This window comes from Phasianus colchicus, chromosome 1, assembly GCF_987193195.1.
Source record: "Phasianus colchicus chromosome 1, bPhaCol1.hap1.1, whole genome shotgun sequence".
Classification (NCBI taxonomy): Eukaryota; Metazoa; Chordata; class Aves; order Galliformes; family Phasianidae; genus Phasianus; species Phasianus colchicus.
Window position 1 is genome coordinate 62,840,568 of NC_143436.1, and position 27,391 is coordinate 62,867,958.

At 41.7% G+C, this 27,391-nt stretch overlaps 1 protein-coding gene across 2 annotated transcripts; it reads right to left on the bottom strand.

The window, feature by feature from the left end:
- Positions 1-16,822: 16,822 nt before the first annotated feature.
- On the bottom strand, positions 16,823-27,391 carry LOC116226880 (aldo-keto reductase family 1 member B1). 2 transcript variants are annotated; one of them, XM_031589908.2, is made up of 10 exons: positions 27,164-27,391; positions 26,487-26,654; positions 25,934-26,050; positions 24,629-24,706; positions 24,123-24,245; positions 20,876-20,982; positions 20,637-20,718; positions 20,034-20,117; positions 19,229-19,311; positions 16,823-17,424 (listed from the first exon to the last, which is right to left on the bottom strand). In XM_031589908.2, the coding sequence occupies exons 1-10, from the start codon at positions 27,227-27,229 to the stop codon at positions 17,382-17,384; spliced, it is 951 nt and encodes a 316-aa protein (XP_031445768.1). In that variant the 5' UTR covers positions 27,230-27,391; the 3' UTR covers positions 16,823-17,381. The 2 variants fall into 2 exon arrangements, with proteins under 2 accessions (XP_031445768.1, XP_090001708.1); XM_090145582.1 differs by lacking the exon at positions 27,164-27,391 and adding an exon at positions 26,823-26,953.

The window sequence follows — 27,391 nt, forward strand, 5'->3', positions numbered from 1 at the left end:
TATTTTTTGATGCTTTACTTCAAGTATAATTGTGATTTACAAGAGTTACTTATCAAATAGCTATCACTGGTGTTTCCCCCTCACAGTGTACCCAGAGCTGTGGCCACCTGAAGGGGAGGAAGGCCCTGCTGGGGATTCTCCTGATAATGCGGCCTGTTCCTTCAGCTGTACATAGAGGGCAGTGCTTTCCTTGCAAGTGCAAACAGACCTCAGATAGCCCTTTGGAGATATTTTGTGAAGCAATTCGTTTTCAGCCCAGACTCTGTGCAGTTTCCCACATGGCTGGCTTATATTTGATCAGGCTGAAGCTTGCATTCATCAGGCTCAGTGGTGTTTGCACTTGCCTGTGAAAATAGGCACAAGAGACATAAATGCTTTACAGAACTTAAAGGGTAACACAAATCTCTGATGTAAATGTGGTGAAGAAACTGGAAGATAAGTGTTTCTGAGGTAAATCTCCTGAAATTAAAGAAAAAAACAAAACAAAACAAAACACAACATAACTTACAAACATAACTGCTGTGAAAAACTGAACGAGGGCTTAAAGGCTAATCATAAAATCATGGAGTTATTTAGGTTGGAATCAAGATCAAGATCATCAAGTTCAACAATCAACCTGACCCAACAAGTCGTACCATTAAACCACATCCTTTATGCCACATCCACATGTCTCTTAAATACATCCTGAGATGGGGACTCCACACTTTCCCTTGGCAGTCTTCTTGACTACTCTATGAAGTAAATCTTCCTAATATGTAATCTAAGCCTCTTCTTGAGCACCTTGAGGCCATAGGTTAACTATGTGGAAAGTGACACCTTAAGACCATTTTAACCTATGTGGAAAGTGACACTTTCAGCTGTCATTTGTTTGGTCATGACAATAAAATAATAGAAGGTAGAATGGTGGGTCATTCAACAGAAACATCTCCTTATCCCATCCACCTTACATCTCCATTTCTTATGATTGTAGACTAGGACTTCAAGTTGAAGAAAACAGTACTAACCCTGACAGATGAAAGCTGGGATTACCTCTCCAAAGTAGACAAAGATTTTTACTCAGACTTAAGAGTGCTCTGAGGTAATCGTTATTTTCCTAAACAGACTAATGACTGAAAGCTCTGCCTCTCATGGGATGTAGTTTGATTCAGTATGGAAATGTGGGCCAGTGCTTCTCCCCGACTGCACTGACAATGGGCAGAGCGGAGCTTGGAAGAAAAATTCTCCTCTATCTTGTCCCATACCTGCAGCAAATTCACACCTCTTAATTAAAATCCTTGGACTTGTGATTGAGGTGCCTGTGACCAAGGCCAGAACGGAAAAGGTCATTTTACAGGAAGAAGCTGAGAGGAAGTCAGCAGCCTTGAACTGTGCAAGAGGGTGTGAGTGAAGAAGGAAGTTGCTGCTGGATTAGATCAGCACAAGCAGTGACAGAGGATACAAGAGGAAAATTACCCAGTGTGAAAAGGTACGAAATGCTCAAGGAAAGCTGGTGCTGGAGAACAAGAGCCTGGTGCCATTGGGCACCTCTTGCAGGGAGCAGCAGGGTTGATCCTTGGCCACCTGATTGAGGCTGCTGGCCTTTCAGTGGAAGAGTGGAAGCTCTTTGTGTGTCTGCCCAGTGGGTACCGAGCATACTCATGCTCAATCTCATGGACTCTCAGTTTTTGTTGTTTTTTGTGTGTAGAATGAAAAATGGTGGATTTATGCCTTCACACTGAGCATATCCTGCATGCAGGGGCTGCAAGATGCAAAAAGGGCCTGAAGAAAGTGACCTGCACTGGGTCACTGGGCATCTGAGGCTCTGCCTGTTGAAATGTGGTGTTACCCTGGGGCTGTTCTTTGCTGTAACAGGCAAAGAAGTGCCAGAGAAGGGAAAGTTCATTGATGACTGGATAAACAATATGTGCATAACATTCATATCTTTGAAATGCCTTCTTGTGCAATCTTGGTCTGTGCACTGAAATCAGATCAGAAATCAGCACACCAGCTCCTTCTGTCGGGACACAGAAGCCTCCAGGCTGGAGTCAAACCTCTCTATGTAAAAATGACAGGTTTGGAATTTTCCAGAATAGACTGTTACCCTTACTGAGCCTTGTAAAACCATTGTGCAATTTATGCAGTTTTTTAGCTATGAATGATAAATTATCCAATATAGGATAGTAGTCACAAAGTAGCACTACCACAACATCAAGGATCAAGGCTGCCACTGCTGATCATCTTCTTGCAGATAAAATAAGTTTAATTTTGAAGAATCACTCAGAGATAACAAAATGGATCTTGAAATGGCAAAGCTCTACTTACTATTTATTTCTTAACTCTTTCAAGTAGGGGAAATCTTTGCTTAAAGGAAATGTGGTTCTTGACAAATCACATTGTGGAAATGTCAAAATACTTCTAAAAGTATGTAATCAGTAGGCAAATGGGGAATAACCCATTGTCTATTTGGTTATTTTAAAGATATTTAAATTACATCAGAACATTTTAAATGTGTCAAGCAATCAAATAGTTCAGCCTTTGACATGATTTTATCATTATTACATCCTGCAAATGCTAATATTAATCCTGAGAAATGCAGGAAGATTATAAATGAATGGGAAATAGGAATGGGACATTCCTTTTTAGTTAATATCCCCCTTTATCACATTGTGTAATGCAGCAAATTGTAGTTTAGATAAGCCATCGTTCAATCTTAGAATTCTGTGTCAAAGTGAAACATTCTCTGTAGGCATGAGGTTCTTTGAAAAGATGAAGAAAATTTAAGCCTATCTTTAATGGTGGTGTTAATTCACTTCCTCACTGACCTGATACATCCCTGAGGCTGAAAATCTTGCAAAGTGTATTTTCTGATATTAGAGATCACATGGTAAGTACTTTCATATGGTAAGACTGTGGAATTGCAAATTTCAAGATACGTAGAATGATAAAGATGAGAATGATGTATAACTGAGAAAAAAAATGGCATGCAGTGGAACATAATCAAGTGAACATCCTTTGTATGGTGGTTGAGGGCAAGCATTGAAGAAACTTTATTTCCTCCCTGAGGGAGACAAGAGATCATGTCAGTAAATCTGCCACTTCCATAGCAAAACATATGTCAAGGGGCAGGGCAAAACTATATTGGACCTTTAGATTCCCCCTGAAGCCCTAAAGAGACAGAGATTTTGACCATGTGGTTTGGCCTTGTGCATCAGGCAACTTTAGTGTCACCATTTGTGCTCACGAAAGTGAGACGTAGGCTGCTGCCCTGTGTCTCAAAAGGAAAAGCTGTAGGCTGCAATTAAGGCAGTGAAGGGGAAATAAGTAATGTGGGTGCATGGTGTGCTGAGGATGAAGCAGGACTGGGATTTTTTTATGATTCCTCCTGTGGGCAAAACAATGACAAGAATCTTTACGACTTCTTCTAGTGATGTGCTTGGCAGAGGACAGGTGAGACTAGAAATGGTTATTTGAGGGTGCCTAAACTCCTCAAATACCTTTTCCTTTTTCTTTTTTTCTTTTTCTTTTCAGAAAACCAGAGATTATGAGATATGTAAAAAGCTGCAACCACAGTCAATGCAATATGTGTAAGTGGAATGCCAAGCTCACTCAACAGGCCTGTGAAAGGAGTCCGCAGTATGTTTTGACATTCTCTGAAGAATTACATGAAGATAAAATCCTTTTCTTCTTTCATTTATTATATTAATTTTGTCCATCTTTTTCTTCATCTTCAGTCAACAACAAAAGAGGATAGAAGAGCAAAGGCTTTTGAAAGGCTCTGCAAGGGGCTTAAGCCTCTGCTTTCTTGTGGATCTGGAAGGGGACCATGAATGGCCACCAACCTGGAGCTATTCACCCATGTAAGGATGATCATCCTGAGACTGGGCACCTGGCAGGTACATGTTGGAAAGGAGTTTCTCTACTTGTCCTTGCACCTCTGGTCACACAAGTGACACCAAGAAATTGCTGAGATAGGCAAAGGGACTTCTTCAACTATCTCCTCTTCAGATCAGAAAAGTGCAGAAAATACTCAACATGGCATTTGTTGCCTCTTAGAATATTTCAGGTATTGTAGGTTTTTTACACCTGTCCTTCAGGAAATGTTTAAACTGAGCAGGTAGTGATGTCAAGGAAAATTTTCTTAGCTACAGAAAAAAAAAAAAACAAAACTGCAAAAGAAAAAGATTCCGTTGAGCCTTTTTTTCTTTCCTCTTGCTTTTGCCATTGGGTATTAATAACCTAACATGTTGTGTAGGTGTCATCTTTGATGAGTGCTGTAGATATGGGAATTTAAGTGACATGTGGTGAATTTGAATTTACATTTTCTCCTGAGAGAATGTGGATAACTTACTCATATGACAGCAGACGAGTAGTACATAGCACTTTGCAGGAAAAAAAAAAAAAAGTTGATTGAGTAGTTCTTTACCTGCAAATATTGTTTTACTGAATTTAGATAAGAGAGAAGATTTAAGGACATATTGAATTATAAATGTAAAATTGGATGAAACATTTAAAAGGAGAGAAAATGAGCTGATTAAGAGAGAAAAAATGGATTGTCCCTTGAACTTGAGATTGGAAACTAAATATGAATTATAAATTGCTATGTCTTTAACACACTGTTCAGTCAGCATAAAGGTATCCTAAACTATTTTGTTATATTTCATAGAATCATAGAATGGCCTGGGTTGAAAAAGACCACAATGATCACCCGGTTCCAACCCCCTGCTGTGTGCAGGGTTGCCAACCACCAGAGCAGGCTGCCCAGAGCCACGTCCAGCCTGGCCTTGAATGCCTCCAGGGATGGGGCATCCACAGCCTCCTTGGGCAACCTGTCCCAGTGAACCTGTTCCATTTCTTGATCAGCTGCTGCTATTCATCACATAAGTAAAAAATTGATTCATTTAACCCTTTCAGTCTTGATTGGTTTGATGACAGCAGATACTAAGAAACCTAAACAGTAACTAAATAGGCTTTAAGTGAAAATTATGCCTTGTATAGGGCTTCTTAGGGCAATGCTAATGAGCTTTCAGAAGGAACTGGTTAGTACAGTAATATGAACCTATTAGGACTACATAGAAGGAAATTTTTGGACACATGATCTCTGTCACAACAAAACATCTCTTGTATTAATTCAATGAAAACACAGTCCAAACCCATTGAGATTAAATAATCAAAGCTATTTGATATCAAGGTTCCCATGTAACTGGAGCTGCAATTCTCCGTGTTTCAGTGGGACAATAGGGCATCCTTTTCACTGTGACTACAGAATTTGAAGTTCTGTACAGTGAGCACAATGTGAAAAAATAGATTATTTATCTGAAAAACATCTTGTGTTACTCAGTTTTGTGTACTGACAGGGTATACAGTCACTGCTGTTCTTCACCAGCTCCTCCTCCACCTGAAAGGAATGCAGATCACTCCCTGCTGTGGTTTCTCCCAGACAGCTCTCTCCAGCACAGACCCACAGGATGCGGCTCCAAAGACCAAAATTGTACAGCTTTACATCTTCAGTCAACAACTTGGTCACATGTAGTCTCATGGGAAAACAAAACAGAAGAACAAACCTGCCGTGGTTTCTATGATGTGAGAATGTTTTGAATTAAGGTGAATCAGACAAACGTCCTTTGACTGGAAGGAAACACTTGGAGAATTGAAATCATTGAAAAAAAAAAGGTGATGGATGGAGATGTAATTAAGCTAAACATAGGCAGTGGTTGTTGTTTTGGATCATGGTTCTTTTTGAAGTCTCATTTTCCAGAGCTGATATCCAGCTGTCAAACAACACTTCAGCATCTGATAGCCAAGAATGGAAGTGTTTTACTTTTCTCTTAAATACCAAGTTGTGCATTTTACCCAGGAGGTGGCACTGTCTGTAGTGGTTTGCAGTCCTCTTGTGTCACTTGTTCTGTGTTAACAAGAGTCAGCTTGTTGGTGTGCAAGGCCAGAAGACATTCTGGACGTTATTCAGGTTCTTATGCTGCCAGTATCTCACACTGGAAACTGCTTTTTATTTTGGGGGAAATTAGAAGTTATTTCAAGATACCTTGGTGCATGAATGGGAGCATTCAATTCTCACAGAAGGACAGATCAGCTCAATCAAGTCATTGGTGAACTGCAACCAGTACCAGTTCTTTTTATTCCAGAAAAGTAATAAAAACAAGAACCAAGTTGGAGCACCTCAATATTTTGCATTTTAAAGTCTCCAGATCTGAAGGGCAGTCAACTTATTTTTCTGTTATATTCTGTTTTTTCTTGTTTCAGTCTCTCCAAGGAACAGCAGGAGTTGTGGTGAAGTTTGCCACCAGTGTTGGCTACCACCACTTCGACTGCACCTATGTGTACCAGAATGAGAGTGAAATTGGGGCTGCACTGTAAGAAAAAAAAGAGGGTGTTGTGAGGCAAGATCATCTCTTTATTTACAGCCTTGGGTAACTCATCTCATGCATGACCACAGGACCACAAATGGAACTGGGCTGGGAGCTAGCTCTTCTCTCAGGTGTAAGCATTATGCGGATGGAGAGAAGAAAGAGGTCAACCCTTGAAAACCTGGCTTGATGTGAGAGGGATTTTTTTTGTAGTCCATATCCATTGTCAGCTACGGAGACAGGAACTGAGGCTGTGCTCTCAGCTGCCTCTGAGATAGGAAGCACAGCTATTGTATTCGTGGTCACTCCTGCTGCGCTGCTGGGCTTAGCCTGTTAACTCCCGGGTGTTGTTTTGTTTTGTTTTTTCCCCCAACAACAATGGTAGGAAAAATAAAGTAACTTCTATCTACTGAAAACTGAGGGTTGATATTCACCAGTTTTGCTTTTTAATTCGTTTTGTTTAATCCTCATTTAAACTTCTAGAATTCTTGTCTCAGTCTTATTTTGCTTAGCTGACCGATAGTGCTGCAAATAAAATAAGATGCACATAACTGCAACTTCCTCAGGATGAGGAGATGTCCTTTATGGTGAGTTGCTTCTGTTCATGCCAAGTGTCCCCTGCTTGGGATGCTCTGCAGCTGTGAGGCTGGGAGAGCAGCTCCCAGCTCTGTGTCCCCCAGAGTTGTGGTGCACCTTCCATGAGAAGCCCCTGGTGAAGGAGGCCTGCTGGAATACACTTGCTGCACTCCAGCTGGATTATTTGGATCTCTGCCTGATGCACTGGCCTGTGGGATTCAAGATATGTGAGGCTTCAGCTCGCCTGAGCCCTCAATCAGGACATTTCTTCTTTGGGGATCTAAGGAAGAGCATCATTAAACCTCATTAAGACATAATGACATCGTGACATAATACAGAGTGATGAGGAAGAAAGGTAAGATTATGGGTGTTTCAGGTTTCATAATACAAAATCACCTTGCTTTCACCTACACAGCATTCTTGGCATGGATCGAATCACCGTCCAGATGACGTTCCTCTTGAAGTCTGGGATTTGGCTGTCCTTTGCTTACCCAGGATCAAACAGTTGTGAATCTCCTTTTTTTCTCTTCTTTCTCTACACCCAGGTTAAATAAATCCTCACTTCCCCATTTTGTCACATCCCCAGACTTCCCACAACCCAACTGGAGCACATAAAAGTGTCTGCCCTTCCTCTGCCCGCAGGATGGAGATTCTCCAGAGGCAGATTTTCTTGAAGATTACTGTGTTCATGCAGATTACTGTTCTTGGCCACTTCTCTCCCCAACACAAACATAAATCAGGATATCCACTTGCTTGTTGGATTTATATGTGATTTCTTTAACTACTTACAATTCCAGACTATCTTAACCCCACTTTCATTTTGCCATGGTAGGCAGGTGAGGAGCCATTTCCTGCAGAAGTGAGGGTACAGTAATTCCCAGTGATACAGATTTTCTTGACACATGGGAGGTTCATTCATTAGCTGAATGAAAAATTCTTGCTAGTTTGAAATGACAGCCCGAAAACTTCATGCTGACCACACTAGGAGTCATTCTGGGAGAATTTCTAACATGAAACACATTGTGGTGTCCCTACACCTATACCTATACACCTATACCAGGCATTAAAGGGTGTCTTTTCTGGAGCTGTGCTCAACCCAGTCTGTACCTGAACTGTCAGAACACAGCCAAGCTAACATGCCTGTGCCAGCATACCCAGGACATCCAAATTTGCCCCTCCAGAAAGGACTGGAATTGCCTAAATGCTGTGTGCAGGTACATGTACAGGCAGTGTGTGAGCCCAGCCTTCAGTGCAGGCCCACTTTTTTGCTTTCTGAATGATTTCGTCCCTTTCCTCTCCTCCCCCATGTGCTCAGAGGATGGAGACTCGTAAGTCAGTTGAGTTCCTTGATGCTTTTCCCCTTCAATCAGAGCAAGAATTAGGCACAGTTTTGTTGCTTGTTTGAAGGAAAAAATTGGTCACGTCAGGCTGCTGCTTATGATAGCAACTTCAATTGAGAAGGATTTCTGATTTGGTAAAAGTGCTTTTTTTCTGCTGGAAAGGCAGTACATTATTTTTCTCCTGCTTCTTCTATGTTGGAGGTGCCAAACTGATTAGGGCTGTCAAGTGGCTTTATTGTTTGTTAGTGTGAAATAGGAAGTGGGAGGAATGTGGCACTGCTTGTGCTGTAACAACTCTGCTAAACGGTACGGCTCCTGTGGGAAATTAATCAGCAGTGATGATCTGGTTTTCTGTTCTGGCTGTCTGGGATTAGCTGAACACAGCCACTCTGTTCCAACTGTGGGCTTTTTATTATGGGATTTTGTCAGCTGAAGAATTATTCTAAAAAACCCCACCTCTCCTGTTTTGGAGCAGAAGGCCTGCTTAGGGAAGTATTTCAAAATTGTTGCATTCTACTGAAATAATCGTAGTATGATAACTGTTCATCTGGAGTAATGCTATTATTTATTTATACGATGGCATGTGACATGAGAGCCTGACTCTTTGACCAAGGTGCCAGTGTTCACTGTGCTGTTCTACTGCCACCACATTACAGTTATGATGAGTTTTACCATTACAGTCTTCCTGCAGACACTTTTTCCATATGAAAAAGGGAAAGGAAGGGAAGGAGGGAAAGGAAAGGGAAGGGAAAGGAAAGAAGGGAAAGGAAAGAAAAAGAAAAGAGTGAAGAGGGAAAAGATCTTAGTGCAATAGCAAATCTGATTCTGTGTTATTGCTAAGCTATGAAAAAGCTGGCGGATGTGGGGATGGTAAAGGTCATCAGAATCTCCAGCTTCAACTGTAAACAGATGGGCTCTTGAGCAAACCAGACCCAAAATACAAACCTGCCAATAATCGGGTCAATCGTGCCTCAGCTCATCAGGACTGGTATTACACCTGCCTGTGACAATTAGTGTCTTGCATTTAATGGAGCATCTCTGGCAGTGGAATAGCTTTTACATCAAGGCTGTGGTTTTCAATATGCCTGTGAAAATACACCTGTCTCTGGCTGAATTATCAAGAAATGGAAAACTCGGATTGCTTTTCTCCAATCTTGTGCCTCAGGGCTGGCAGAAAAGAGGCAGCATGACTAGATGGAAACAGAGCCAGGCTACACTGTGGGGCCAAGGCAAATGGCTAAGGACAATAAGACAGCTGGGTGCCCCAGCTGAATGCAAACAGCCAGACCCTGGTGTCCACTGATATGGGGACTATGAGAGATAACAAAAAACGAGGCAGACAGCTGGAAAGGAAAAGTAATGTAAGAAGCCTGGGACTTGTGAGGCAGAGTTGAAAAGAGAAAACATTCTGATATATTGGCTGATACTCTTAAAATCCATGTAAGTGCAAAAATTACAGCTTTTCCAAAGATGTAGGCATTAGTAGGTTACTGTAGCGATGTTAAACTTCGAAGAAGCCTTTGCTTTCAAAGAAATTAAGCATCTTTATTTATTTGTAGATTGAAAGCTACCCATATCTTCTTCAAGAGGAGCTGATTATGTTTTGCTGGTCCAAAGGGATCTCTGTCACCACATACTGTCCACTTGGAGGACCCAACTGGCCATGGTAGGAACATTTTGTGGGACTTCACTCTTAGACATAATTGGGAACTAATGCAATAAAAATAGCATGTAGATAACCCTTCAAAGGGTAAAACTGATGTAACTAGAAAGATACTCAGTAATTTGTACAAAATTGGAGAGAACAAATTCCCAGCCTGATCCCAGGCTGTAGAACCCTGGATTGAATTGTATTATGAGTATCTGACACATTAGAAACAATAGACATCTGCACATGTGCCTGCTTGTGATAAAAGGAAAAGAATAAAGGCAGAACTGGAGCAGCAAGATGATGATGAATTAAAGTGTGCAAAATGATGTTTTCTTATCATTTAACTAGTATTCATACACTGCAGCCTTTTGGGAAGAAAACAGTAGGTCATCCAATTGCTGAAGTTTGCTCTTTAATTGCCAGGTCCAAGCCTGAGGATGCTTCCCTTTTCGATGACCCTCAAGGTAAGGAAATTGCACTTAAGCATAGCAAAACCCCAGCTCAGGCTAACAGATCTTGGTATTTTCTCCAGTGACATTTACTTTTTCCTCTTGTGCTAAGGTAGCAAAAGACCTTATGGGAAGTTGAGTTCCAGCTGTCTCACCTCCAGTGTAATACTTTAAAACTTGCCTTTAAAGCTAGAGACAAGTGTTAGATGGTCACCAGTGATTACTAATGTCTTTGGATTTTTACTAGTGGTCTTTAATTGGCACTTCAACGCAGAGCATTCCTGGCCAATTCTAAAAAGAACTAAGTATTCTTAGTTGTAACAAAAGATGTTAACAGGTTGCCCAGAGAGGTGGTGGATGCCCCATCCCTGGAGACATCCAAGGTCAGGCTGGACAAGGCTCTGAGCAACTTGATCTACCTGTAGCTGTCTCTGCTCACTGGAGAGGGGGTTGGACCAATTGGCTCTTATGGGTCCCTTCCAACTCTAAGGATTCTATGATTTTATTATCATTTAGTAATGACAGTTAAATAAATCGAATAATCCAGAATCCATGGATGGGCAAAAAGTAGTCTTTGTCGTAAATATAAATCATCACAAACTTCAGAGAAACTTAGAGATTCTCCTGCTGTCTGTATTTTTAGACATGTTAAAACACACTTTCAGTTATTAATATAGAACAAGCCATTCAACATCAGAAGACTTATGAGGTAGAACAATATGCCGTTTCAGATTCTCACCAAATTCAGAGCTGTGTGATTGACTGAGAACACCTCAGAGGACACTGCTGAATTGTATTTCTGGAGCAGTTTTCTTAATGAAGTTTCCTATTTATGAACTGCTAGACACAAACTGATAAGAGATGTGTGTTTGGATTATCATATCTACAGAAGTATATAAATACCGTCTTTATCAGTAGAATAGCTGCAGTTAAAGCTACAAACTTCTTCCAGCAAAGCCAAAGCCTGATAAAGGAAACAGAAGAATTATTTTATTTGGCAGAAAAGTTGCAGATTTCTAGAAGCCAAGAGTACATTTTCACTTACACCACTCTCTAGATAGTAGTCCCTTTCTAGTCTAATCTAAAGGTTGTTACTGTATGTTGTTTTCCATAGGGGAAAAAAAAAAAAAGAGTTGCTTCAGCCTATGCACCTTATCAAAATTTAATGAAGTTTTTGTTAATCAAGACTTCTTGCTCTTGACTTTTAACACACAAAACTCCTGCAACCCCTTTGGGTTCTTCCAGTCCAGAAGAAGGTGGTCTACCAGCACAGCCCACAGAGCAGAAGGATGACTATGCAACTAAGGTTCAGGGCTAGGATACAGATTTCAGGGATATTCTTTGGCAACTGATTTTCTCTGAACCTGAGGTTTTTAAGCCTTTAAGGGGAATGATGACACATCTTGAGCTATTTTAGCCTTCTGTAAGATGCTTTAACAACAGGTACCCTAGAACCAGGAAAGAGATGCTATCAAATTGGATTTCATACAGCAACTCTTCTAAAGAATGCATTTCAGACCCATGCTTATCAGCAATTGATGCCAAATAGTCATAATGCAGTGGTATAGACAGGAAGGTGCCTGCAACAGGTACTCTTTTTCCTCCTCTCTAATAGGTTAAATTGAAAGGACAGTTTACAGTCTGTCATTGTAACCACATCTGGAAAACAAGCCACGTGGAAGATGTTGCACTTCCAGGCATTCAGACTGCAGCCTGGTTCTATTACAAGAAGATCCTGAGCTGTTGCAAAGCATCAGGAGCAATATTCACTCAGGATTGGCTGTGCACTACTTCAGTGGAATTTTCTAAGAACATTCCAATTTAATCACAGTTATCAAAGTTATTTACAGGATGTTTATGGACTCTAGTAGGCAGGAAGCCAGACTGGATGATCACAGCAGCTGCATAATAGTAAAAAAAGTTCAAAACAAGCTAGAAGCCAGAAATTGTTCATTTGTTGTACAGACAATAGATAATTTCTTTTCCAACTGCAGAGAACTTACCAGAGGTAAAAAAAAAAAACAAGTGATACTAGTTACAGGAAATAAAGTATCTTCAATTTTGCAGCAGCACTGCAACCATATGACTTGATGACAGCACATCCCTCTGGCAGACTAGTAGTGCCTTGCAGCTGTCTACTAAAGCCTGCTATAAGCTGCTCTGAAAGCATACTTCCATGGCTTTACCAAAGTTTTAGTTGTTGTAAGGGGAACATCCTGCACAGAGGTACTTCCACCTACTGAAAATTCCTGGGAGCTATTTAATCACCATCTTCAGATTCTTTTGAAGTCTATGTTGACAAGTGAGTGTGCACCAGTGGGCATTTAATCCACTCTTTTTTCCTAAGAGAGAATTGCAACCAATTAACCTGCATGCTGCTATTTAGAATGCTGCTGCATGTATCTATCTCCACTCTCTTCCCAATGACTTATGAACATCTATGCATTATTACCCTAGGCTGTATGGATACACATACACGAGGGGCAATACTAGAGATAACAGTTCTAGCACCTCACAGACCTGAAAATACCAAGGCCATCTCTTAAAGGCAAGAGACACAAGACAAGCTACCACAACATGCTTCAGGAAAAGAAAACGAGCATGAGACAGAGACATAGCCAAACTCCTTAGAGCCCATTTATGCAAGTTTCTCAAAGGACCAGCAGATTCCCTTCCTGTGTGCCAGTTTCCTCAGCAGCATCACTACCAGCTTTCTTTTGGAACTACAGCAGAAGCCTTTGATTATCCCAGATCATTTTGAATCTCCTTCAGCAATTCCACAGCGTGCTTAGGGCAATCCTGCAGATACATCTTTCCTAGTCAGCAGTGAGATTATCCACGCCACTGGACTGAACACTGTAAATGGAAAATACCTTAGTTGACATTTTGCCTTTCTATCACAATATGCTGTCCCATGACTTGAGCTTTTATTGTGCAGCTCATGCATTCTGGTATAGTTAGCCCTTGATTAAAAGATTCAAAGGGGCTGGGTGACAAAAACAACGTGGTATTGCCATGTTTCAAAGGGAAAACGTGGCAACAGATAACAAACAAGTAGTAAAACTCAGAACATTTCGCCAGTAATTGCTTCTCTGGTTTTCTATCTACTATCCAACTACTATAATTCCAAGCTTTCCCACATTGAACTGCAAATGATTCAATAGCAAACAATGAAAAACAAAGACAGCACAACAGATCTATTCTACGACATGAACTTTTTCCACTTAATGCTGCACAGAGAGTTCAAAGAACCTTCTATCATGAAGAGAGGAACAGAGAGCCAACAATACAATCTATGCCATGGGAATAATTCACATAAGCTGTAATTAAGTAGACTAAGACCCTCCTTGACCAGACACCGATGCAAGAAGCTATGCCAGAATGTTACGAAGTCCAGAACAGTTTGGAAAGCATGAAAGGTTTTAGAGTTGCTTTTCAGCTTAAATGAGCAAGACCCAACCAGAGTAAGGCCCAGCTCCATACTTTTTAAGTGACAAAGGACAAGGTCAGGTGTGTGCCTGGTACAAAACACTACTGATGAAATTTACAGATGATAACCCATAGGATTAAGTGATTAAAATTTGTTTTAGGGCAACTGTTCTGTGTCTAAATTAAGCAGGAGTTCTCTGATAGTATTTTCAGCATAGTGAGTGCAGATTACAGTCCAGCAGAGGATTTTCTTTTCCTGTGCCCCAGATTCCAGTCTGGCATAAGTATTACAATATGTGCTTGTGTCAGACTCAAGAGCTCAGCAAGGACAGCCTCCTCCCTTTTCCCCCAGACGTAAAGACAGTCCAAGTTACAGAGCAAAGTGATTCCAGCCAGCCAGCCTGTTTATCTGTATCCCAATATCAGAAGTCAAGCTGTGTTCACCTGAAGGAACATTAATGGCAAGCTGAAACATATACCTGCAAAACTGCTGGTGATGTCCTATCTTCAAATAATTGATATTGACAGCAGCTTCTTGTGTTCTCATCTGCTACACAAAAATTCCTTGAAGAGGGACCTCTTTCCCAGATAAAGCAGTTCAAGGTTCTTCACTACTATGGAAATGCATCTGTTCTCTTGGATGCATTTTAACACAAAAAATACTTCCTAAACTACTATCACTTTAAACAGTGAGAGGGCAGCTGAAAAATAAAGTTTCAGTGCGACCACTGACTTTACAGGTCCTAGCACTGTTTTACTCCAGCTCTTAATCTTTGCTGTGGGCTAGTCTCTCCCTCCTAGGGTGCTGCAGCATCACACTGGGGTAGCTATTGCAGCAATGTCCTGAGAAAGTCTGGTTGAAAATGCCAACAAGGTGGAGTTGAACCGCATGTTCTGAAGCTGAGAAAACAAAAACATTGCATTGGAGGAGCTACAAAATTATATTTGTCCTTCCAAGTTTCTTTGATCAGAAACCCAGAGATCTGTCAAGTCAAACAGAAAAACAAATGCTGTGAACAGTTGTAGCAGGAAGAACTCCGTTAGCAGGAATGCAAGGCTCCGGATATCTAATTCTTTGATCATTCCACTTTACCTTTTAGGAGATGAAAGGAATTTTGTCCTAGTGTACTTGTTACAGTAAAAATAAATCGCTGGTTTACCCCCTACAATCCCTACATCAACTTATAACATAACGAAGACTCCGCTGTAGTCCAGAAGACTGGCTCCAGAAGGCTCTCCCTCTATCTCAGCCTTGTTTGTTATATGAGGCCTCAAAGAAACAACTGAAGAAAAAAAAAAATCAGTATAACTGACAAGGTTTTCCACCACTCATTCTCTTTCTAATCCCTGTGGTCTGAGGAGAAAGCTTAGCTGTGTTCAAAGTTAGGCATCACCATCCCTTCCCTCAGGTGCTTGTTTCTCCTCTATTCCCACTCACCAAGCATCCAAGCTCTGTCAGAGAAGAGCTGCACTGTGTCCCAGAATGACTCTTTCCAAATTCCTTCCCCCTAAGTCATCCAGCAAAACACAGAGCGTGTCTGTTACAATGTCCCTCCAGTCAGAGGGCTGCTACTCTTCCTTCTGCTGTGGAGCGGTCTGTCCAAGAGTCTTCTCGAGTAAAATTCCTACTCAGAGGATGGAAAATTTCAGGCATGTATTTTCATGAAGTTTGAGTGAAATAAAAATAGAGGAAATGAACAGAGCCTGATGTACTATTTCTGAATCCCTCATCCCCAGTGTAACTTCTTGCTAGAACACTCAGTGTAAAGATTTTATTTTCAAGTCAACATTGCCCCCAAACAGTTTTCTGTCACAGCTCAGACCAACCTGAGAACATCAGCTATTCTGCTTTTCTTAGATACCTCTAGGCTTTTGCTTATTGCATTATAGATAAACAGAACTACTTTCAGAGCTGATTTTTTTTTTGTATTTGCCTTTAAGCCCAGAGTTCAGTGATTATAATCAACTTATTTTAAGAGAATCAGCACTAGAGGAGAATATTGCTTAGTCAGTCACCAATTCTCCCCTCCCTCCCTGTTGTGCTGTAAGGCAACTCAGCCTTATCTCTTGAGCCTGATGTAAATTATTCTGACAAAAAATACATTGCATAGCCTGGTTTCTGGAATAATGGAAAGATTTGAAAGCAGCATTGTGATAAAGTGTATTTTTCCCTTTCGGTATAATAGTTTGTATTACTCAGAAAGACTGAAATTTTAGATTAACATGAAACCTTAGTACCTTTTTATCAGTACCAAAAAATAAATCACCTACTTAGGAAGTATGAGAACAATCACATCCGCTGTGCTTCCCTTAACGTTTCATTACTGTAACTCTTGAACTAATTGAGATCCCAATTCAAACAATAGCTTTAAGCAGCCTCAGAAGGCTGCAACTTTAACATATAGCTTTCACAATACATGCCAATGGATAACTAGAACTAAATAGTTCATCTATCAATATGTGGGTATAAGCTTGCTTTCCTGTCCTCCCAAAACAGAGTAGTAGCTTCTGATCTGTTAATGATGCAAGAGTTTCTTGGAAATATACTGCATTATTCCTATGCTCATACAAGCAGCAATTGTAAATCTTTCCTGCATCATGTGTTCTAGGTCAGTAGCACATGTTTTATAGTATTTACTTAAACCCATAGAATTCTGTTGGGCTTGATGTTGTTAAAGGAGTGAGTTTTCTACTAGCCACAATATACTACCACATCAGTGAAACAAAGATCGATTTCAGCATTAGTATCTTAACTATCAGACATATCAAAACAGCTGTATTTGTAAGTAGGCTATTCAGTGGCCAAGGTTACATTACAGTACAGTTCCATAGCCACAGGTTTATAACACATCCCACATACGCAGTAGCATAGGACAGTAGATAACCTCTTATCTATGATCTGCTAACACCAGTTGCTTTGATTTCTTGGTAGCTTTCCTTGTGTTTATGTAATCTCCAAAGACAGCTAACATAATACAGCTACTTTAGCATCACTACCATTATAGCATTGCTGAAATAATGATCTTATTACACACAGTAATGAAACTATATTTTATTATAAGCAAAAACAGCTTTTATATCACCAAGAAAACAGGACCTTTACACTTTCGAAAAGAGCTACTCACGTAGCAACTGCTATACTTAGAAATCAATTGGTACTTCCAATTAGAAAGAAGCACAGAGCGTAACAAAACACCAAAACCCAGATCATTAGAAAGTATCTGACCTCAACTTAATTAAGCAAAGCCACTCATATTCTGGTCCTTCCTGACAATAGTCACTGCTCCAGTTCACAGTACTCCAAAATAAAAGTGACTGGTAGTTCAAACTTTCTCAGTGTTTTCTGCATACCAATTCCACCAAAGACCGCTCTACTACAGTCCATACAGTATGCTCCTCAGAAACACTCTAGCATTTCCTTCTTCCAAAAGAAACAAACAACAAAAAACAGTCATTGGTTAGATACACTGTGTCTTTGTGGGGGGGTGGAAAAAAAAGAGCAGGGAGGCTGATGCAGTGAGAACACTATATAGACAACTCATAGGCAACAGCAGAAGCATATCTGAGAAGTCTGGAGAAGAGCAAGAAACCATCTTCAGTACTCTGCATTGAAAGGGTACTCCTTATGATTTTGGGACCTAAAAGAAACCAAAGAGGAAAGATTAGTCTAGTGGCTGAAAGTTCCAGCTGTAGCCACTGCAAAGAGCCATCAGAGGAGCAGATGAACTGTATTAAAGCAGAGTCAATTTGTTGCAGACTTCTGTTTTCTCACAGTGATGGGTTGCATTTGTAAACAGAATGGTTCTGAGCACATCAGGCTGCATTTAATATTCCAACATACTGTGGGATCTAAGCACTCTGTATGTAAGTTAACTGTTTACTGCCTGGAAGACCTCTCTGCAACGTGACAGTTATTTAATATCTGGCACATCACAGTTTGGTTCATAGTGTGAAAATAACATTTGACTGAAAAAATTGTTTTGAGGATGAACTCTCTGAAATTGAGCTTGAATATCGTGAGTTTTAGCAAGGTTTAGAACATGGAATTAAAATCACACAATCACACAGAAACATCAAGGTTGGAAGAGACCTACCATCCACCTATCACCAGTAGTTCTCACTAAACCATGTCCCTCAACACAACATCCAAACATTCCTTGAACACCTCTAGGGTCGGTGACTCCACCACCTCCCTGGGCAGCCCATTCCACTGCCTGACCACTCTTTTAGAGAAGTAGTATTTCCTAACATCCAGCCTAAATCGCCCCTGGTGCAGCTTGAAGCCATTCTCTCTAGTCCTACCACTATTTACATAAGAGAAGAGGCTGACCCCCAGCTCACTACAGCCTCCCTTCAGGTAGTTATAGAGAGCAATAAGGTCTCTCCTGAGCCTCCTCTTCTCCAGGCTGAACAATCCCAGCTCCTTCAGCCGCTCCTCATAAAGCCTGTGCTCCAGACCCCTCACCAGCTTTGTCGCCCTTCTTTGAACCCACTCCAGGGCCTTAATGTCTTTCTTGCAGTGAGGGACCCAAAACTGGACACAGTACTCAAGGTGTGGCCTCACCAGAGCTGAGTACAAGGGGACAATCACTTCCTTGCTCCTGCTGACAGTGCTGTTTCTGATACAAGCCAGGATGCTATTGGCCTTCTTGGCCACCTGAGCACACTGCTGGCTCATGTCCAGCCAAGCATCAACACCCCCAGGTCCATTTCCTCTACACAGTCTTCCAGCCACTCTGCCCCAAGCCTGTAGCGTTGCCTGCAGTTGTGTGGCCAAAGTGCAGGACCCAGCATTTGGTTGTGTTGAAACTCATCCCATTGGCTTCAACCCAGCTATCCAGTCTGTCCAGACTGCTCTGTAGGGCCTTGCTACTCCCAGGCGGATCAACACTTCCAGCCAACTTGGTATCATCCACAAACTTACTGAGGGTACACTCAATGCTCTCATCCAGGTCATCAATAAAGATACTGAAGAGGACAGACCCCAGCACCAACCCGTGGGGAACACCACTCGTGATAGGTCACCAGCTGGATTTAGCTCCATTCACTACCACTCTCTGGGCCCAGCCCTCCAGCCAGTTCCTTATCCAGTCAAGAGCGTACCTGTCCAAGCCACAGGCTGCCAGCTTCTGCAGGAGAATACTGTGGGAGACAGTGTCAAAGGCTTTGCTGAAGTCTATCTAGACTACATCAACAGCCTTTCCCTCATCCACCGGACAGATCACTAGATCATAGAAGATCAGATTGGTCATGCAGGACCTGCCCTTTGTGAACCCATGCTGGCTAGGCTTGATCCCCCAGTTGTACTGCACATGCCATGTGATCTCCCTAAAGACAATCTGCTCCATAACCTTCCCTGGCACCAAAGTTAGGCTAACAGTCCTGTAAATAACATTAAATAACATGATGAGAGAGTAATAGCATGAAAATGCTGGCACTTACATGCTCATTGCACAAGCTCTCCAGTTTCTGTTAAAGCTGAGAATAGTTGCCATCTCTTCTTTAGTCAGTTCAAAGTCAAACACCTAACAAGAAAAACAGGTGGAAATCACCTCTTTGTACAAATCAGAGATTGTAGGCAAGATGCGCAAAATTAAAAAACAAGTCCAAATTGGAGGTAAGCTGGTTAGAAGTAATGCCTGCTTTCTTCATGAAGGGAAGAAAAGGAAATCCAGAGATGACTTTTTTTCAAGACTTCAGTGGTAGAGGGAATAAAAAAGAGCCAGAAGGTGAGGCTGACATACCGAAGTTCCAAGAACTTTGGTGAGAACTTCAGCATTACAAAATGCCTCCATTCTCTTTTTGTCAAAGATGCATCTTCTGGCCCCATTCCAAAGAACAACTCCAAGGCTTTCATATTCCACTTAATCCAGCTAAGTGTACTGCTGAATTCTAATGGCCACTTTCAGTCAAGTATCACTTAAAGCAACACTATTTATGAACACAAGGGCTTAAGGGTTTGCTCTACATTAGTCTTTTGGGGTGTGCTCCTACACTTCAGTGCCTGGAAAACTCCCAGCACCAATTCATCTGCAATCTGCAAAAGAGGAGACACCACATAAGGTGGTGATTTTCAGCAGATATCTTCCCAACAGAGCGTTCATCTGTTCTCCAACTGCAGCTCTCAGTAGAGGTAGACAGAAAAAAGCCCTGTGCTCTTTTCTGAGGAGGACTCTGGGAAGGCTGAGAAAGGATCCCTGCTTATTCTGCAGGGAGAAGTGATGCCAGATCACTTGTAATCACCCACCTTGAAGTTCTCCACAATGCGCTGTGGTGTGACAGACTTGGGGATCACAATCACATTTCTCTGGATGTGGAACCGAATGAGAACCTGCAGGAGCATATCACTGAGTCAGAACTGCTCTTATTCTGTAAAATGCAAAACCTATTCCAATAGCCATTTGCTGTTAATAGTACAATGAGCTGGACTAACCAATCACAGCAGAGTTACATTTCACATCACATCTGTACTCCAAGCAGAACTTCCTCAAGTATAGAGAGTGGAGTTTTCCTCCTTCTCCATACAGTCTGTGGTACCCAGACAGCTTCTGGCTTTTAGCAGTCTACACAAATGTTTGTTTCTCTGCAAGAACTTGAGATGGGTAGACTGAAAAATCTGAAGGTGAGTCAAGAAAGCTTTTCTTATTGATAGTTTATTGAACCTTTTTGAGAATACATTGCAGACTATGCAATAAACAAGCTGCACTGCTACTTTGTGATTCTATCAGCTTAAAGGGAGTTGAAAAGAAACAGGCTGTCCTTTACACCTTCTGTGTCATTAGTTGTTCTAAATAACAGCAACACAAGCTGTGTTACAGGAAGCAGTACCCACCATCCAGCACCCACCTACCTGTGCTGCTGTTTTGTTGTGCTTGGCTGCAATCTCTTTAATCTTAGGGTCATCCAGAAGAGAAGGATCCTCTGGCTTAGCCCTACACAAAGAACAGAAGATCAGTAGCAAGAAACCTCCATAGGAAGAGCCATCAGTAACCAACAAATACCTGTATCATAATGAATGATCAATGGAACAACTTGTAATCTCAATGCTGTTAGCATAACCCATCCAACTCCCTTGCAAACTGGTCTTACCATGGCCTGTCAGGAGAGCCAAGGGGACTATATGCTGTCACAGAGATCCCTTTGGATTGACAGTAGTTGATCAGCTTCTCCTGGGTCAGGTATGGATGGCATTCAACCTGGAAACACAGAAGTTCAGAGGATGATAGCAGAACTACTTTCATGTTCCATTTCTTGATTTTTAATCCAAAGGAAGGTTTTTTTTGGTCCTAATTTATAGCCTATGTGATATTATGCAGCATTTGTTTTCTCTATGCCCCCACACCCTTTCTGCTCTTTGTAGCAGGTCTCCTCACAAGTGCTGGGATCCAAGGACAGCAACACTTACAACTTCCCTGATCTATACTATCCCTAATGTACAGGACCATATTTATAACTGCTTAAGTAGAACAGTCCAATGAGATGTACATACAAACAACTGTAAAGCCACAAGAATAGGAAAGTTATAGCATATAACTGTACTATATATAGTACAAAATACTATAACTGTACTATTATATAGTACAAAGTTCTCCCTACTTATGTCATAAAGTCATTATGCTGTAAAATGATTATGCTTTTACACCTACTACACTAGCCTCAATACTGGTATTGTTTCATTCCTTTTTTATCAGCTTCATGTCAATACACATGCCAAATACTTCCAGCCTGCAAATATTAAGAGTGGCTATTAATTGCTACAGATCCTAGAACTTCAAATTATTTTCCCTTATAGAATTACTATAAATGCATGTGTGCTTACCATTAGTTTCCAGAAGCTATCAATATAACACAGTCCTTAACAGCAAATCTGTATTCCAGCAGGTTAATGCATCAATATGCAGCACAGAACAGCCATTATGCAAGTTGTCTGGAGGCAGTGAACGAACGTGAAGTTTTGATACTTTTCATAGACGGATTTATGGAATGACCACATACCAGACAGCACTATTCTTCTAGCAGGCTAAAGAGAACCTTCTGGCTACACTGTCATTCAAGCCTTCAAGGTAGCCGCTGCTTTGCTTTGCAAAGAAGTCCCTGGAAACTTGTGCTGCTGGCAGGCAGAGCAACAGTGCAAGTCATGGGATCAGATTGCAGCCTCGAGTGCTTTATTTACAGTTCTGGCTGCCTGCTGACATGAGAAGCCTTCTCTTCTGAAGCATGTTGGAATATTAAATGCAAGAGGATGTTAACTCAGTTCCCAGGGTAGATTATGCATATTAATGTTGCTTCAGCAGCTTCTCAGAGTAACAGCAATTAGACAAATTTAGAATGATTTCCACTATACAACAGAAAGAATTCAGAGCATGTGAATGAGGCAAAGTCATTCCTACATGCCCACTAGAACTCTAGGTGCAAGACTCCCGAGCTGCATTACATATGTTACATCTAGACCATGGTGAAAAGCCTCTGGTATACATTTAAAATATTTAAGGTACTGCAACCCGTACTGTGACAATGATAAATTACCAATGAGTCAGTTTTCCTTTGGGAATTAACTATTAGTATTATAACTACCTTGCCAAGTTAATATCTCACCATGAATGAAACCAATATGCATTCTAATCACATTCATAATTAAGAACAGGAATCTCAATACACTGAATTACTGGACTATACATGAATGTTGATATAGAGAAATGTTTCCAAGAAGCACTATAATCTTACATTAAGCCAACTGGAGAAAGTTAATAACAGACAATCCTAAGCTTGCAAGCATTTCTGAAGAAGGTCTCTGTCCTTCAAAACTTAAACTCAGAGCAATAGGTCTTGTGCTAACTTGATTATGGTAATCAGAAAGCTTAAGTAAACTTGTAGTGTGTCATAAGGTCAGCATCCTCTATAGAAATAGAGGGGTAATCATTAACTACAGTGAAAGCTTTCTTGGCAGTGAGATGTGGTAGGTGTTGAAGGATACAATAAGACTAAGTATTCTAAAAGTGAAGTGGGATCAATTATGAAAAAACTCTGTGCAGAATCAGAGATTCCACACTTGTCAAAGGGTTTGACATCAACAGAATTCCAGGGAATGCTCCTGTTAAGTTTCCAAAAAAGGTGCTGAAGTCCTTTTTAAGTACATATGCTCAAGCTACCACAGTAAATAACAAGTTCCTGTAATCCAGTTTCAAGAACAGATTGCAGTCCTGCAATTTATGACAGGTCTAGATAGATTTCACAGGGATCTGGAACCTGTCTTCAACAACTTGTGAAAGGCAGTAATATGGTCAGTTCTTAGGTGATTCAAACTGAGGGGGAAATAGAGGAGCAGACAAAATACTCAAGGCTTGGTTGTCACTTCAGAAGGACCTACTCATACAACAGGAAAAAGGTTAACAAACCTCACAAAACTCAAGATGCAAAGCACTGCACCCTGGAAGGAATAGTTCCAAGCAGTGACACAGGCTGGAGCCTGGATGCACAGAGAACAATTCTGCTAGAAAGCAGCTGGGAGCCACAGTAGGCTGAACTGAACATTAGCCAGTAGTGATCTGTCAGCAGAAACACAAACAGCAAGTCACAGGAAATAATCATCTCCCTCTACTCAAGGGGTAATCAGACCACCTTTAAAATATAGCATCCAGTTTCCCCCTCCCCAGTTCTTTAAGTAGAAGACTGACAGACTGGCATTTCAGCAGAGGGACACCAGGAAGCCAAGGAATGAAGCAGTACTATACCAGGGTAGGCTGAGGCATTAGGCTTGTTCAGCCTGAGGAAGGGAAGGCCCCAGGGCTCCTAGCAATAGCTTTCCAACAAAGAAGGTCATCAAAAGCAAAGCCAAGCTCTTCAGTAGCACATGGTGGAAGGACAACAGACAGCAGGCATAAACTGAAACAAGACAGGTTGGAACAGGAAATGCTAGAAAGGGCAGTAAGGCAGCAGAACACACTGCACAGAGACTGTTCATGAACAGTCTATAGAGCATACTTCCATTCAGTTCCTTCAGTTTTAAGTCATCAACTACAGGAACTGCCTTCTCTATAGAGGAGCTAGAGAAGAAAAACAAATTATCTTGTTCTCTACTGACTTCTTGTACACACACAGAGTTTCACTCTGAACTGAAAGGCAGTTTTAAGGTTCATCTGACTTTCCTCTCTGCTCCAGAACAAAGATATGCTGGAGAGGCCCCTTGCCAGATTTCCAATTAGTAGTGCAAAAACTTTAGCCTTATCCTACAAGACAGTCCTAGCAATCATTGAAGCACAGGAGGGGAGAGGGGGGAAGAAACCCCAAACAAATCCAATTAAACCTGGAACATTTACCTGGGGGTCACTTATCTTACCTGGTTGTTTGCAGGCTTGTATTTCAGTCCTGGCTTGTTCAAGATTCTTTCTATCTGCTCATGGTTGAAGTTGGAAATTCCAACAGCTTTTGCCAGACCAGCATCCACCAGTTCTTCCATGGCCTAATGGCAAGAAGAGCCAAGTCAGCATTCAGTATAAGTCAGCATAACAGGGTCTGAAGACATTCTTCCTGACTTAGCTTAATTCCTTCATGAGAAGCACAAAGCATTTAGGTTTGCGGAGCTCATGTCTGAGGGAGAAACAAAGCACTGGTATATTTATACCACACCTCCCATCTCACCAAAACCCAAAGATGCATTCTCTAAGACTGCATACGCTCATACTAAGTTGAAGTGAAAAGCAGCACTTAACAATGCACCATGGTACCAGTGAGCCCCTCTAAATAGCTCTGCAAACATGAAACAGTTTGGAGTTTGAAGTTAATGATGACATGGAGGAGACTGCTGAGGATGGAAGGCATAACTGTCACTGTGACTAAACTTACCTCCCATGTTTGTAGAAGATCTGTGTTGCCAGGTATCGACATGCCTTTGTCATCTGCAGGAAACAGGTCCTCTCCTGCCTGAGAGAGAGAGAAAAATAATGGAAACATTCCCTGTTAGGAATATTAACAGCAGCTGAAGATCATATCATAAACTGAATACTACATAACTACTGGCTTATTAGATAATAAGCAAATCAGTTTACATTCTTCAGTATTATTTTGTTTTCATGTGGGTTTGTGGCATTTTTGCCAAAAGCCATCCAACGAAGGGCTGGTCCTCCTCTGCACAGCAATATTCTGTGGCTCACCCAAATGCATATTAAAAAAAACCAATGCTTCACTCATAGAATCAATGTTTTCAAGTTTACTTCCTGTATTACAGAAGTGCACAGTTTTGTAGTGCAAGCATAATGGAGTGTTTTATTGAACTATTTAATGAGGATCTACCCAGGATCTGGGTCTTTCATAGTCATTCCATAAGGACCCAATATGCTGACAGGTCTTTCACAAGGAGGCTTGTTAATTAAATTGCTGGAATGTTAAAACTTCCTGTGCACCAGTTTGGACAAGATGCTTAAGTATGAGCTTGGTTCAGAACCAGGTGTTTTCTGTTGAATACTACAACACATTTACACTTAGATAGTAGTGCCCAATAAAAGTAATTTCAAAGATATAAATTGCTTTTTGAAGCACGTATCTCAGAAGCAACAGTTAAGATGAAGATTTTTATTATGCATAACAGATTAAGCTTAAAAGTTTTCAGACAGAGACATCAATTGCTTTCTATGTAGTCAGTAAAAGTTGGGAATTAAAAAGCTTCACTTTTTAAAATACAAGCTCTGTAAAACACTAAGGCTCCTACAGCAGAAGTCAGCTCCACCTCACTGTATTAAAGGCTCATTTATGAAAGAGAAAAATAGAAGCATTTTCTCTTGCTCTGCAAGTCTGTAACAAGCAGAAGAAAGAATTTCTGTCGGACAGCAAATTACAGCCTTCTCACCAACAAAGGGGGCTGTAATTTAATCAACCAAATCTTTGCCAGTTGAACAGATTTTTGATTTGTAGAAGACAACACCCAAGTTATACTGCCTTCCTTTTTTTGGATTGTTACCTCTGAATGCAGTAGGGAAGACTGCTTCTGGTTCCAAGTTTATCTGCTGTATAAACAAAACAGCAGAGGACGCTGTGCAAGCAAGAACCTTAGGGGTAGAAATCAACTGAGCAGTTACCGAGCTGTAAAACTGCACAGCTCTTCAAAACTGCCAGGTGCAACAAACAACGCTAAGGGCAATACTTCTACCATACCTTAAATCCAACAGGCCAGTGGATGAGGTAGAGATCCAGATAATCCAGTTTCAGGCTGGCAAGAGTCTTCTGACAGGCTCCTTTCACCAATGACTTTTCATGAAATGTGCACCACAGCTGGAGACAAAAAGCCAAGTGACATCATGACTTCCTGGGTTAAAGATGGTGGAGCAATTCTGTCCTGTTTAGAAGAGAAGCCTCCTTTGGAAATGGATGTGGAATTAGATTATGTTATTGCTCTTCAAATGGGGCTTGCTCTGAGAGCTGGTGGCAAGAGGTGCTGTGGCAGCATAAAGGACTAGATGGGTTTATATCAGACAGCAGAAGTAGGCAGGAAGCAAGATTTAAGACTTCTTTTAACTACTACAAGGTCAGTTTCTGTATAAAACTAGGCAGCATAACTTAGTGTCAAGAAAGTTTAAAGTATCACCCATTCCACAAGTAAAAGTTCTTCCTAATTCTCAGTGGAGAAAAACAAAGGAAGAAGCTTAGAACCAACGGCTTACTACAAAAAGCAGGCCTCCCCATGGACTGCACAGTACCAGATCCTCACCTTACTGACTACAAAGAGGTCCTCTCGTTTCACAACACCCTCTTTGATTTTCTTCTGGATCCCTTCTCCAACTTCATTCTCATTCTGGTACACGTAAGCACAATCAAAGTGGCGGTAGCCTGCATCAATTGCAGCCATCACTGCAGCTGTTACTTGTCCCGGTGGGGACTGAGGGGGAAAAAAAAGGAAAGAAAGAAATGTCTAAAGAATGCTCATCAAAACATCCTGAAGATTTTTTCCCAGTAAAACAAAACCCAAGAAAGCCACCCCACCAAAACCAACTCTCAACAAAAATAAGCAAAACGAGAAGTAAGCAAACAAAGCAGTTCTCCCTACAGCATTCTTCACTCCGAAAACGTCTCCAGCAGAGGCTCCCATGCTCGGAGCCGGCCTCCAGCTGTTCAGCGTCACCCAGCTCCCGCGCAGGGCCCCGCAGAGCCGAACCGAGGCCTCCTCCCTTCCCCCCGCTGTTGCTAAAAGGAGAAGCCACAGCAGCTGCCGGCCGGGAGGGGCCCAGCTCTACCAAGCCGTACTCCGAAGCCAGCCTCACCCGCCCGACCCGCGCTGCCCCGCTCACATTCATCGCCCCCAGCACAGGGCCGGGAGCGAAGCGCCCAGCCGCCCCACCAAGGGTGGCACAGCCTCGCTCCAAGAGCCAGCTTCAGCTCGCCCGTTACCTTCCAGGTGCCCAGCCCCAGGATGGGCATCTTAGCTCCGGTGTTGAGCTGCACGTAGGTCGCCATGGCCTCACACACCGCTATGAGGGAGACGCCTCCCTCAGAAGCCTTTAAGAACAGCCTGGCTCCGCCCCGCCTCGGCTCGGCTCGGCTCGGAGGCGGTGCCGGCGCTGTTCCTCCGGGATTCGGGCTGGGGTCTGGGACCGACCGCAGGCTGAAGGCGGCTGC

Coding starts and splice junctions, on each gene's coding strand:
- LOC116226880 (XM_031589908.2), bottom strand. CDS start 27,229: ATGGCGACCTACGTGCAGCTCAACACCGGAGCTAAGATGCCCATCCTG. Junction 26,655..27,163: donor TGGGGCTGGGCACCTGGAAG/GTAACGGGCGAG, acceptor TTTCCCCCTCAG/TCCCCACCGGGACAAGTAAC. Junction 20,118..20,636: donor ACAACAAAACAGCAGCACAG/GTAGGTGGGTGC, acceptor ATGCTCCTGCAG/GTTCTCATTCGGTTCCACAT.